General features: G+C 37.9%; 1 protein-coding gene across 1 annotated transcript in view; it reads left to right on the top strand.

Annotated features, from left to right (window-relative positions):
• Positions 1-2,344: 2,344 nt before the first annotated feature.
• LOC306885392 (syntaxin-1B) overlaps positions 2,345-14,570 on the top strand; it is a 37,322-nt gene continuing 25,096 nt past the window's right edge. Inside the window, exon 1 of the mRNA XM_079441862.1 lies at positions 2,345-2,729. Within this exon, the coding sequence (XP_079297988.1) occupies positions 2,700-2,729 (30 nt within the window). The 5' untranslated portion in view covers positions 2,345-2,699. The remainder of the gene's footprint in view (positions 2,730-14,570) is intronic.

Here is a 14,570-nt window from a genome sequence, read left to right as displayed (position 1 = left end):
AAAATTGAAGGATTTCGGAAGAAATGTGTCTTTTCTGTAATAATACAACAACTGCAGAATGTAAACAGAATTTTAAATACTGATGAAGGGCCTTCTAATATAAGCTATTGGAGATTTGAGCAAAGATACACATTGAAAACCATTACTATAAATCAAATATCATTGATTTATTTCTAGACAAAAATGTACAAAACCTATCTCAATGGACAACTAATATTTTATCTGATTCTTTTGTAATTTTTAAAATAATTTTATCTGATTCTCAAAATTTATTCTTCATTTGTTTTATAATTTCATATGTATACAAAAGCTGATTAAAAAAGAATGCTTTTAAGATGCAATAAAAAATTTCTTGAAAAACATTATTTATATTGTTGTGTCTAGTACTTCAGTCAAGCTTTAGGTTGGTGGCTGCTTATTTAATTCACTATAGTGGGTAAAATGAGGTCTTAGATTTGTGAACAGATGGCGCAGTGGATAAGACACATGCCTTTGGTGTGAGAGACCCCGGGTTCGAATCCACTTGTGAGACACCAATGTGTCCCTGAGCAAGACACTTAACCCCCTAGTTGCTCCAGAGGCGTGCGACCTCTGACATATAGCAATTGTAAGTCACTTTGGATAAAAGCGTCAGCTAAATGAATAAATGTAAATGTGAACAATAATAACAATGAAACTGTCACAAAAATAGCAGGGAAAAGATAAAACAGCTTCTGAGGAATCATGTTTTTTGGAAAAATTAAAAACACTTGATTAGATTAGGTATTCATTGATAGTTTGAATTAAAATGAGTCACTTTCAAGGCATGTCAGTAAAAACGAACAGCATGTAGAGAGCGGTACCTGTCACCTGGTGGTTAAGTGTACTAAGTAAACTAAATGTAACAATTCTTTATGTCTATGGATTTAATACATTACACAGACTGACATACTTTGATATAGATTTGTTACAGATTAAATAGATCAATATTTCTGGCAAGCCAAAAATTTCTGAGCCAAACAGCGCCCCCTGTAGAAAACCCAAGCGTTACAAAGGAGTATCTCCTGAAGGCCTTCCGCTGTGTTCAGTTCAATAATTTAGGCCCAAACCTCCCAAAAGCTGGTTTGTGATAATTACTGCTGTTAAAGACCTTATTCAAAAAAAGAGTCTGAAATGACAACTACTATGCACGTGTATTGGTGTTTAATGGGATTTATAAATTAAAAGCCTTGTGGTCAATTATGTGCTAATGTTGAACCACCAACTGAATGAGCACAGATGACTGATGAACATATTAAACCTGCCACTGTGCAACTGAATTTAACGATATTTTGTATGCTGCATGAATCTCTTTTTACAGAAGCATTTGAAAATATATGAAAAAAACATGTAAAATGTAACTTAACTGCACATGGACAAAACTGTTTTGTATATCTTCCTCTTAGATCAGGATGTCTTTGAGTTGGAGCCATTTGATAATGGGATTACAAAAAGTGTTTTATTCTTGACCATATATCCTTTAAATCAGTTACCCCTGTTTACATTTCTGAGCTCTGCGGGGTCAGGACAGGGAACTAGGGCACAAAGATGCATTGAAGATCCCTCCTACTCAGATCATTTGCTCCAGAAGCTTCCCTCTGGGAGATATTTAAGTAGTTCAAACCAAGACCAAGAGATAACTACACCGCCAATGCTATATTCCTGCTCAACCGGGACCTAAACAGTTAAACTAGTCTATCTGTAAGCTTTGAACATTCAAACACATATGTTGCATGCTTTAAAGTCAGCATGAAATCAAAATTGCATGTTCCTTGTCTTTTATCTTGTGGTCTTCATTATTTTTAACATTTAAAACATTTATATTAATATTACTAATACTGATGCTGTCTGAATTCATCTTTATGAAAGAAATCACATAAGAAAATTCTAAATATCAAGTTTTTATTTTTAACTGATTTATTCATTTGGCATGAAGATGCATATAATCTTCAAAGTAAAATAAATAAATAAAAATAAACATCTATAGAGAAAATTAAAATTTATATTAAAATAGACATTTGGGATCTGAGGTAAATTCATGTAGCCTACATCACACCTCTAATGAAAAAAAAAAAAAAAAAAAGATTTGAAAGGTTTAGTCTGTAATGTCTTGAGACCTTATGTTTTTCAGTGCAACCTACCACTTATTTCCTTCTATTAGAATTAAACAGATCCGCATCGATCATTTCGTAGGGCCTAAAAGAGGCCCCTAAAACAAACTACAGTTCCCTAGTTATCATGGGGAACGTGGGGCTGTTACGCGCTGCGGAGACGCGCAGTACAGCAAGCGAAAGGAATGGGGGAGGGGCGGCAGGTAAAGTGAGACGGCGGCGCATGCGCAGAAGCGCTCCAGCCCTCTGCATCGCTCCCCTCCCCCTCTTTTTTTTTTTTTTTTTTTTTTTTGCAGCATCAGTACCGCGTTCGGAATCGCATTCGTGTGCTGGAGTCAGAGCGCGCTGCGGGGCATCACTGCACCGCCACGGAGGACACACCATCACAGAAGCAGGAACAGGGAAAAGGCTTGAAATAGTGCAGAGGGGGAAGAACAGGGCGCCCTTTTTTTCCCCTGAAACCACCTAAATCTGTGGGAAATTACACAGGAGCCAGACATTCGCTAATCATAAATCCACGAACGCAGCGGACATCTCAAGAGATATTTTTGGCCAGCACGGCGGGGAAAAATGAAGGATCGCACGCAGGAACTACGAAGTGTAAGTCTGTATTTCTGATGCTTTATCCTTCATCTCCTCCCATCTCCTCCGTCTCCTCACCGCAACCGGGCGTCAGCAGCTGACATCTCACTGCTGCTCGCTCACGGCTGAGCATTTATGGGCATAGTACGGTTTTCATACATTTTCCGATGTTTTTTCCTCACGCAATCACAAATGTAACCGTCTGCCACATCGCGCTTATATTGCTGTTTTTAATAGCGGCTCACATGCGCGCGCCGTTCCATGTGCTATGGATCGATTTATCGATCAAATCGGGTTTTATATGGGGTAATTCGCGAAATGAGCCCCCCTACATTAGCATGCACGCAAACAGACTACCTTTGATACATGTCGCCCAGGAGTGTGTGATCTAGGGTATAGACGGCTGCGGATAGTTAGCCAGCATCCTTACACTGATACGCACCATCCCTATATCTAATTCTATGATCACCGCGTCCTTAATTATTAACACCGATTTTTTTGTTAAACGAAAATAACATTTCCCAGTGCCCTGTTCAGCACCCTATTAACTCTAATAGATTTTGCACCGGGGAATTTTGAGCGTCTCCACTAAAGCTCCATTCTGGAAGCATGTACATCTTCATCGGACGCGTTTGGATTATTGCAGCACGCTTTGTTCCGTTCTTAGCCGCGATGTTAAATATGAAAGGGTGTAATATTGTTGCATGCAAACGAATACAACATGGCTGCCAAAGTATTCCTAGCGACTTAATTGCTTATTTTTATCATTAATATCGAAGGTGGGCCTTGAGGCTTTAATGCGTCGCCCAGCCTCCACGAATTTTCCGTCGCCGGAGATCAATGAAATATCGTAAAGGAAACGCCTGAACCCAGTGCACTGCACTCATCAGTGTATGCGCGTGTGGTGCGCTCTTGGGAGCGGGGGGGGGGGGGGGGCTTTGTGGAGGGAGGTGGGGGATGTAAGAGAGATATGTACATTACCATGATTATAGAAATATATATTGGCCTATATGTATCAGCAGCTTCACAACCCAACCCAAAGACGCGCGTCTTCATCCGCTTCATCCTAAAAGTCATTCAGACCGGAATCAGCCCAAGACTTCCCTTATTCCCCCGGAGACCCAGAGCATCTGATATCAGCCTTTGCTTATCAGACGCTACGTAGAAACGTAATCTACAGATAATTGGATTTAGAGAATTTGCAATTATACGTGATGCGCGCATTCACTGTACGCTGCTGCCACAGTGCTTTTAAACATATATATCATTAGTCTTGCTTCTAAAGGTGTTAATGGCTCAACGCGGATCTGATGCGACATGATTGGGCAATAATCACATTTGATGTAATCGTCAACATCACTGTGACGTATTGGTCGCGCGGTGAGGGAAGTGTACGGGTTACTTGGACTGTGGGCGTGCGCAGGGCGAGCGTGTCTATGCATAACGGAGACGAGCAAGGATAGATCAGACGGAATTCATTGACCTTGCCCCTTTCAATATTAGGTTTCATTTGTATAGGGGAGAGATCTGACATTAAATGAATGAGTGTGATTGAATGGGATAATTGCAGACTGAAGTAGGCTATTTCTCACGAAAGCCGGGTGGGGATGCATTATGTTCCAACAGTGGCAATATTTCCAATATTTCACATTATAAAGTCTGACTCTGATGAAGAAGACCACATAGCAGCCTCGTTCTGATAATTAGCACACTTCATTTATTACGATTGCGCTGGCAACAGCCAGAAGGAACCTGCAGAAAATGGACCAGAATATCAATGGCAGATCATTCGGATAATAGGTCTGTGGAGACCGGGGCTAGTTGTCACGCAGAAGAAGAGCTTTATCTCAATACCTATAAAGTTTCAAGTCCAAAGTTCAATTAAACAAATTTGTACTTTGGTTTCAAACACCTAGATGAAAAAATAATAATAATAATAAATATATATATATATATATATATATATATATATATATATATATATATATATATTAGATAGAGAGAGAGAGAGAGAGAGAGAGAGAGGGAGAGAGAGAGTTTATTTTACACTATAGGCTATTTGTTGGTCAAAATAATTTTACACCTTTTACATTTATGATGTTTCATTCATTGTTTTGCATTTTGTAATTCTTATACTCTTTAAGTATTACCAAAAACTATAATAGGCTATAATGTCAGGTTATATTGTGACAACTTACCCCTTATAGTATGACAAGACGCCTGCTCTATCACAAAAGGTCAATGTGTCTTCATTGAACCTTTTTCTTGGCAGAGGAAATGTTCGATATATTTTTTTGAAGCCAAGACTTTAAAGCATCAGGAGTCTATACTGAAATTGACTTGAGAAAATAAATCTACCCTAAGAAATATTCACCAAAGTAGAACGGGTGACGACTAGCCTCGGTCTTACCCAATATATGTTTGAGATACAATAATAGTGTGACTAAAACTATATAATTTCTAAGTCATTTCATGAGTGATGTGTTGACTGTCTTTTGAAAAGCAGATATGGTTCATGTCAGCGTTAGTGTGACAGAGCAAGCATGCATGTAATAATTATATATTATAATAATATATTATTATAGTGTAACAAAACGATTCCAGATCCTGATACTAAACATGCACAATGTATTGCTGTGCTTCACTGTGCCCTGTGATGTCCTTGAGAGAGGCAAGGTTGAATGTCTGTGTCTCTCTGCCTTTCTCTGCCTCTCAGCTAACAGGCTTCAGCGGGAAAGTCATGTTTAAGACTCCTAATGTAAATGATATTGGCAGTGAATTGTGCATTATTGTGAAACAACTTTTGTTGTGCCTTCAGAATTAGGTATGTTAAAGGGATCATCATTTACTCATTCCAAACCTATGTGACTTTCTTTCTTCTGTTGAACTCAAAAGATGATATTTTGAAGAACTGACAAAACAGTTTTGGTGACCATTGACTTCTATTGTTTGGTTAAGAAATACTGAGATGTTTCTGCACAATATCTTTAATGTTCCAGAGAAAAAAAAAAAGTCGCAAGTAAATGACAGAATTCTAATTTTTGAGTGAGCTATCCCTTTAAAAATAAGTTTGCAGACTCCTAATTCTGCCAAGATATGCCAGCTTGTTAGTTTAAGCTCCATGTTGAAATATTCGAGAATACTGAATATACTCAGTATGACTGTACTGATGAACTTTTCTCAAATCATTTGAATGTTGGACATGGTTTTCCACATTCATTAGCCAGCTAACTGAAATATACATGTCATGAGTGAGAAAAAACAGCACGTTTGTTTGACGTTGATTGCATCAAAATGAATAAACAAACGAACAAGCAAGCAAAACAACATGAAAAATGTATGCAAATAAATTAGGACCCTAGTTAATATGTGTTGGAACCACTGACTGTTGTCGAGTGTTGAATTTCACAGTATTTCTAGAGAAGATGGCATAAAGAATGAGTTTCTTTATTTTAATATGTTTTGCATCTAACATGATGTCCAGATAATATTTTGTGATAGTAATAAACCACAGGTGTAGTCTTACTGAAAGTTGGCAACCTAATTTACTCAGAAGCGCCAGGAAGGCAAAGATTATGTGGCATCACATACCGAATCTTGCCCAGTCAGACACATTGTGATAATTGATACTAAACAAGTGCTAATAGAGCCCACAGAATATAATTCAGCTGCAAGTATGACCATAGACAGGTTATGAACTCTAAACCACACATTTTGATCTGTAACTTTATTCACAGTTCTTGGAGAACATATATTTGCTCCTAAAAAAATTAAATTAAAGTAATGATCAATGTTAGCATTTGTTTATACGGCCAAGCAAAAATAACTAATGCATATCAGTAGATTTATATAAAAGAGCATATTTGGTTGCAAATTATCATTTAGTGATTTCATTGGAATGGACAAGTGAATGTGTCACATACCAGGGTTCACCATAGACTAGAGGAAGCATAATAAAATAATGAACTTAAAAGGTTTTTTGAGTGACGGAAACAAAGCACGTAATGGTGCTTTTCCACTGCATAGTACGGCACGGTACAGTTCAGTATGGCACACTTTTGGGGGGTTTTCCACTGGGTACAGTACCTGGTACTTTTTTTTAGTACCACCTCGGCCGTGGTTCTAAGCGAGCCGTACCGTTACCAAAACGTGACGTGTAAACTCTGCTGATCACTGATTGGCCAGAGAGTATAGTCTCTGCCTGCTTCATTGAACTTGCGGCACAAGACACAACAGACCCGCTAGATTTAAATCAGTCAGCACAGCCAGCGAAGCCACCTTTTTTAACAACCAAAAATGGCTGTTTCGCTGTCTGTTGAGGAAGTACAGACGTCCCTCTCTTTGATAGCTGAGGAGCGGATCCAGCGAGAGCTTGATGGAGCGACGCAGAATTAAAAAGTTTTTCAGGAGTCATGGCAGTAGAGGTGGAGCAACTATAACGACACGTGAATAATACTCTAAAAGCAGTACTAAACTGCAGTGGAAACGCAAACCGAGCCGTGCCATGCCCTTCTAAACCGAGCCGAGCCGAGTCATACCACGCAGTGGAAAAGCGCCATAAGAAACGCATTTGAATGCCAAAAATATGTCTAGATCACTTCGGCCTAATATAATGCATCAAAACGGCTGATTTGTGACTTCTTCCAGTTGATCGGTTGTAAACCTGTTAGATACTCAAAATAGGGTTTTTTTGAGCGTGTGGGGGATTAATTCTCTGGACAGATGGGATAGAAGCAGGGAACCCCGGTAGCCGACGCGACACACAGAGAAAGTATCAGAATGATAAGCAGCAAGCAACGCTACAGCTGACTGCAGCAAGAGCTGAGCTCATGGGGAAAGTGAACTCAGTAGGTGTCTTGTCAGCCGACGGGGCAGGAACAGGTAGATAATAATTGGCAGAGAGAGGGAGAGGGGAATATACGGCTACATATGTGAAGTTGGCCGCTGCCCAACAACAGATGCAACAGATAGGTCACGATAGGTCACAGATGGAAGGGAAGCGGTGGCTGTGTCCAAACTGGAAGAATGAAGCGCTGCAGGTACAGTGGCGGCCAATGAAACTGCATTAGTGTTACAGAGGGAATTAAGTGGAATTTTCCCAAATATCTGATAGGGGGAATTGGAAGAGGACATAAAGAGTAGAGAAAGCAATAAGAAGAGGTGGCCACAGGTACTGTAGCAGATGGAGGATAAATGAGATGCATCATAAAGACATTTTGTTAGGAGATAGATGAAGGCTTAACGATTCAGTTGTGGGGTTTTTGCACTAAACGAACCCTGGGTAGATATGCTGACACGCAGGAATTGGGTAAAACTGCTTTCTAACAGTATAAAATGAATTTTGAGCACTGACACTTGGGCTGGGAGCCTAAACGGAGTTGGTTGGCTCTTTTTGCTTTTATAAAGCTCAGCAGAAGGTGGTGTAGTAAGGATTTTCAAAGGTTAAACTGAAGGCAGAATTTTTTTCACAGTTTTTATGAATTTATTAGTGATTTATAACTGTGGAAACTGAGGATGGATGATTCTGGCAAAAAGCGACTGTGTCAGTTGGAATGGTTAAATATCTAGAAGGACTCTGTCAGAGAATTCTTCACAAACTAAAACTAGATTTAGCAGAAGTGTATCCATGGCTGCATACTGTAGCTATAGGATCTTTTCATATTGAAGTGAATCAGAGTTTCTAATCTGCTGCTAATACTTCTTTTAGCATACACATATAAAGCGGTTTCCTCAGTTTTTTTAGTGGCACTTTATTCCTGCATGAACAATCTGAGACAAGGCTTGAACAAGTCAGTCTTCCACAAGATATGACTAGATCTGCTAGCATGTTTGCTGGCTAATACGTCACAGTTACTCTAAAACTGTTTTTAAAAAATACAAAGTATATATATTGTATCAAGGCACTCCTTGATTTAAATGTTTTAAATTTTAATTCAAGTATACGCGTATAAGTTTAGCATTACATTAGAGTGCATTAATTTATTAACCACGCACCTAGATAATAATGTAGATGTGTAACAACTAACATTTAAGTTTTTAGCATTTATATATGGACTACTGATATTTTTACATTTAAGCATTTACAGTTTTTACAAGTCCAGTTGTCTTCAAATATATATAAAACATGCTCAGAAGTTTCGTTGATTCGTTGGGAGACTCGTTAGGCTGATTCAAACTGATGAGTTTCAGATTTTTTTATTTTTGTTGACCAATTCAGACCACGATCAAGGAGTCAAAAAAAAATTTTTTGTGAGGACAATGCAATAAAAAGCTTATTGTCTATCTAGCGCACTCGTATCTCTTTCTCTCTCTTATCACATTCAATTGTATGGAAGCCCGTTTCCGCCACTGAATAAAAAATAAAAAAAGGATATTGCGACTTTTTATCTCACAATTCTGACTTTTTTTTCTCATAATTGCGTGATACAAACTCGTAATTCTGACATTTATTAAAATTGCGACTAGGTCTTGCAATTAGGAGTTTATTTCATGCAATTCTAGTCAGAATAAAGTCAGAACTGTGATATATGAACTCACAATTCTGACTCTTTTTCTCAGAATTGTTTATATAGTAATTTATAACATGCAATTGTGAGTTTCTCACAATTCTGAAAAAAAAGTCAGAATTGCGAGTTTTTAATCTTGCAATTGTGACTTTATAAATCACAATTCTGACTTTATATCACGCAATTCTGTGAAAAAAGTCAGAATTGTGAGATAAAAAGTCGCAATAAAATAAAATATTTTTTTTTATTCAGTGGCAGAAACAGTGGCTTCCATACAATTCAGACTGAAAACCTACAATCCAGCTAAAACAATTACTTTTAGCCATGCAGTGCAGGAAACACAGTCAAGGTATTTCAGTATTAAAATTTGAGATGCATAAGAGTCACGCTCCTCTTTAGTTACTCAAAATAAGTGTTGGGACACATACTTGCATCTAGGGCTGGGCGATATATCGCATGTGATTGTCATGCGCATCTTGTCAGTAAAGCCGGTCCCGTGATTAGCGCTAAAACTCCATCACCTGCTTTCAAATGGAGCGGCATTTAATACACAGAGCCGTTCACTGACAAGCTACACAATATCATGCTCATTATCGAACGCGATTCACCTGCGATAATGAACGCGATATTGCATAGCTTGTCAGTGATCTACAGCTCGGTGTATTAAATGCTGCTCCATTTGAAAGACAGAAGCGGCTTTACTGACAAGATGTGCATGATCATCGCGTTCGATATATCGCCCAGCCCTACTTGCATCCAAGAAATTGTTTATCCAAAAATGAAAAATCTGATCTGTCATAATTTACTCACCATTAATCTTTCCAAACCAATATGACTTCTTTATAAAAAAAGTCATTTTTGTACTGATGTGCTGGTTACTCTTTGCCATGCTGTTATAATTAATGTGGACTAGTGCTTTTAAAACTTAAAAAGCATGCAAAAGCATCATAAATGTATAATAAAAACCATTACTCCAAATCTTGACCTAAATTTCAGTCTGTTCCTCACACTAAGCTGCTATATGGATTCAGAGAGAAGAGCACATTCTTCACTATTTATATTGTGTTCTGCGGAAGTCAGTCAGTCATATAGGACTGAAACGACATTACGATGAGAAAAATGATTTTGACGTTTAATTTCTGGATTTAATCGGTCTTAACATATGGGTGGGTGACCACTGGAGTAATTGGATGTTTTTTGTTGGTGCGTTTGTTCGCTCCTCCATTAACAGTCTTGGTAATCACTAAAGAATTTGAAGGGGGAGGTCCTGTCAATAACATCATTAGTATTGATCGGTTCTTTTATTGATCCATTTTCCTTCACTTTTTTGGCTTTAAAAGAATGACAAGGCATTTTTGAAATATTTCCTCCAACATCATTAACACACACAAAGACCTTCACTAATTCACTTCACTTGTGTTCATATGACCAATTCTGCTGAACTGTATTTTCACTCACATTTTGCTTAGACATTGTTAGAGTACTGATTTCCCCATGATACATGTGCAATGACATCTGCTGTGCATCATACATGATAATATATGTACCATCTGTGGTACATTATTCACACCACGTAATGGAAATTTCATAAGATAACAGGATCATTATGGCATGCAAAGTCAAGAATCAACATCAAGCAAGTGAGACTGAGGTCAGGTTGGCTTTAGATTTCATTAAGACTGAATCACACTTTTCCCTTTCTGACCAGCGTTGATTTAATACCTTTTAGTCATGCCCACAAAATACCGCCCTGATGGGTAATTTCAATAGATCGGCAAGAATTGCCATGATTTAAGAGTTACAGGGTGGATTTATGCTTTAAATTGACTGCAGACTGTGAATGAGTCAGCAAGTTTGTTGTTCATTCTCCAGTGGCTTGCTGTCATTTGAACCAGATAGTTTTTTTCATACCCGAGTCATTATTGACTAATGTGAAAAGACAGTAGCTATTCCAATGGGATACAGGAAGCGGTTTTATCAGCGCTAGTAAGGGGTCGAGGTGTCAGTCCCAATCGCCCCACAAACATGACGTGTTTCTGTATGTTTCTCAGAAGTGCCTGAGCTTCTTCGGAGCTGCGGGCAGAATTCACGATCCTATTAACATTACATGAATGTTAATATCAAAAATATTTTTGTTTCCTTATTAAAGCTCTAATAAATGGGCAAGGACATTATTAATAGTTTACCATGTGTTGACATGTTTTACTGCCTTTGGAAACAGCTTTTGTGGCATGCAAGCTTTTATTTTTCAGTCAAGTATTCAAAAATATATGATTATATGAAATGTATTAGATACTGCATTGCCATAATTAAGAATGGCATTTGATAAAACTATCAATTTAATGCAAGTGAACAAAAAAAAAAAAAAACAGCCATTTTTTAGAAGAACCATCACTTTGCTAAAAATAATATTTGTTGCATGACAGGATTCAACTGCAACAATCATGGTAATCATAATATTGTCATGTCTTAATATTCTTTACATTCTGGATCTTAGTCTCATGTCTTGTGTTCTTTAAAACACAAACAACATCAAATATCAAACATCTTCTGATTGGTTCCAATTCTAATGTCATCATTTTTCCATTCAAATGTTTAAATTAAAATACTTATTTTCCACCATAATTTGCAAATAAATTCTTTAAAAATCCTACAATGTGATTTCCTGGATTCTTTCCCCCCATTCTGTCTCTCATAGTTGAAGTGTACCTATGATGAAAATTACAGGCCTCTCTCATCTTTTTAAGTGGGAGAACTTGCACAATTGGTGGCTGACTAAATACTTTTTTGCCCAACTATATGTGCTTTCAGTTCTTTGACAAAGGACTCATCATCTGTCTATTTAGTTTCTTGTTATTAGCCTCGGTTTATAGCACAACTGAACTGGGGATAACCCCGTCCCTTGGGTGGAAAGGAGAGAATGTCATGCACCACTAAAAGACAACACAAAACACACACTATACTGCATCTTCCTCATCTATTATACACAGTTATTGCCTGTTTTTTTGTTTTTACAGCCACAATTTTTTCATTAAATTAAAAGGGACAAATGCACATCAACTGGTGTTGCTAGACATGATGCAAAATTTAATGCAATGTTTATTTTTAGCCATAATTAAGGCAGAATTTAATAAAATGATCAATTTAATGTGATTAAATATTAAACTATGCTTTGCAAGTACTTTAACTTTGATAGGAACAATTTTGGTTGCATAGCACACCATTCAAAAGCAAAACTCAATCTTGTCACCTCTTAATAATATTTTTCCCCTTTTTTTGGATTTTCTGCAGTTCTCTCTCAGTTTCACGATGGAACGCACATCATTTGGTGTTGCTAGACATGATGCAAGACTGAATACAGTGCCTCATATTTTCTATCCCAGAATGTGGCATTGTATATCGAAAGAATCCACGGGTTAAAGCGGGAATGCGATTTACTTCCACTTTGGAAATATAATCAGATTTTCCACCACTTCTCCTCATGTTTGTCAACAGAAACTAATGCAGTATTATGAGGCTAAAGGAGGTTACTGTCTAATGCTGTAAGGACTTCTGATGCCTGTGGCCAGTGGCCATCCTCAGCGCAGATGGGCCAACGGCAGGGAAGCAAGATTGTGACATTTCTGCATTACCCCCACATTTGATTTTACACCGCATTATCCTGAGAAAACCCGACACAGATTCAGATGCGTGTTTCCGAGAGCCGGTTGTATCTACTGGCGAAGGTCCTGGTCACCTGCTTGGATGGGGATCCTTTTTTTTAAACGTCCTTTTCCGGTGACAACTTATTTGGCATCATTCCGGCCTCCCCTCCCCCAGCGCTCCCTCTTTCCCTGTGGAGGTCTGTCTCTCTCCCCATCCCCCTCTGATTGCACTTTCCTGACCCTCCCCCTACAGCTGCACACTTATTCCTCTTGATTCTCCCTGCCGCACACTCGTACACGCTCGCTTTCGCATCCTAAGTATACTCACTATTGCTTCATCCCTGCCAAGGGCTTTTTTTCCAATCGCAGTGTGGGTAAATAAATCAAAGAATGAAAAAACTGAAACTGACACACATTCATTCCAAGGAAAGCACCACTTGAGCAATTCAGTGCATTCTTGAAACGTATGAATGTGGGAAATTTATCTCTCAGAATTTTTAAAAAATAAATACAAAACAATTACAAGATGCATATTTCATGCACGTCTATTATTCTTATTATTATCAATGACCTATAGCCACATTTGAAACCACATTTTTAAGAACATGACATGATGCAAAATGTAATCCAGTAATTATTTTTAGCCATATTTAAGTTAGAATTTCATGAAATGATCAATGTGATAATATCATTAGCTATATCAAATATTTAGACATTTACATTTTAAAATGCAATTTATTCCTGTGATTCAAAGCTGAATTTTGAGCATTACTCCAGTCTTCAGTGTCACATGATCCTTCAGAAATCATTCTAATATGCTGATTTGATGCTTATTTATTATTACTACTTAAAAAAAAAAAAGGCAAGAGGCCTATTTCATGCACATCTAAAAAGTTTTTTTTTTTTCAATTAACTGTAGCAGTGTTTTATACCACATATTCAAGAAGAACCTCACAGCATTTTTAGGAGTTTGAAGGATTTGCTGAATACAATAGCTTCATTGCTGAAGCTTTAATATTATTTATTAAAAGGCAGTATCGGCACTAGAGTAATTTTCAGATACTTGGTGACGTATTAAAGCAGTGCATGCATGTACAGCTAAATGCATAAATGGCTAAATCGTGTTGTATGTGTGTTTGTATTCCAATCGCTGCGTGGGTACGACTACGCCTGCAGTGTATTGTGAGGACAGTTTTATTGCTGGGACAATGTCACGTCCTCTCTGCTGCACACCACCCACCAGTCCTTAACACCGCCAATAAAACGGCTAAAACAAAATGGCTTCCTGTCTGGTTATGGTACAGCTGGTTGGCATAATATACCATTAACACCAGCAAGTCAGAAAACACATATTTCTCTATATTTATTTCATTTTTGCTAATTGTACACCAGGTGGGATATAAATTCAGGGTCCCTAAATCTCATGTGTTACACCCAGTCTTGCAGAATCAGCTCAAGGCTCAGCTTGACAGCATAAAAGTGAGGCCCTGAATAATTTAAAGATAAATATCAGGGTAGGATCTGGATTCATATACTCTATGCTACTGTAGCTCAAACGGTCAAATCGTGGGTTTGTTCCCCGAGAAGGGAATGTATGCTGAATGTAATGCAAGTCACTTTGAATAAAAGCATCTGGCAAATGCATAAATGTAAGTTGTTCATCTCAGACTTTCTATGTAGGTGAGTCAATTACCTGATCTAACTACCTC

This window comes from Barbus barbus, assembly GCF_936440315.1.
Source record: "Barbus barbus genome assembly, chromosome: 19".
NCBI lineage: Eukaryota > Metazoa > Chordata > Actinopteri > Cypriniformes > Cyprinidae > Barbus > Barbus barbus.
The sequence above is the reverse complement of the archived record's forward strand: the minus strand, read 5'-3'. Positions and strand labels throughout refer to the sequence as shown.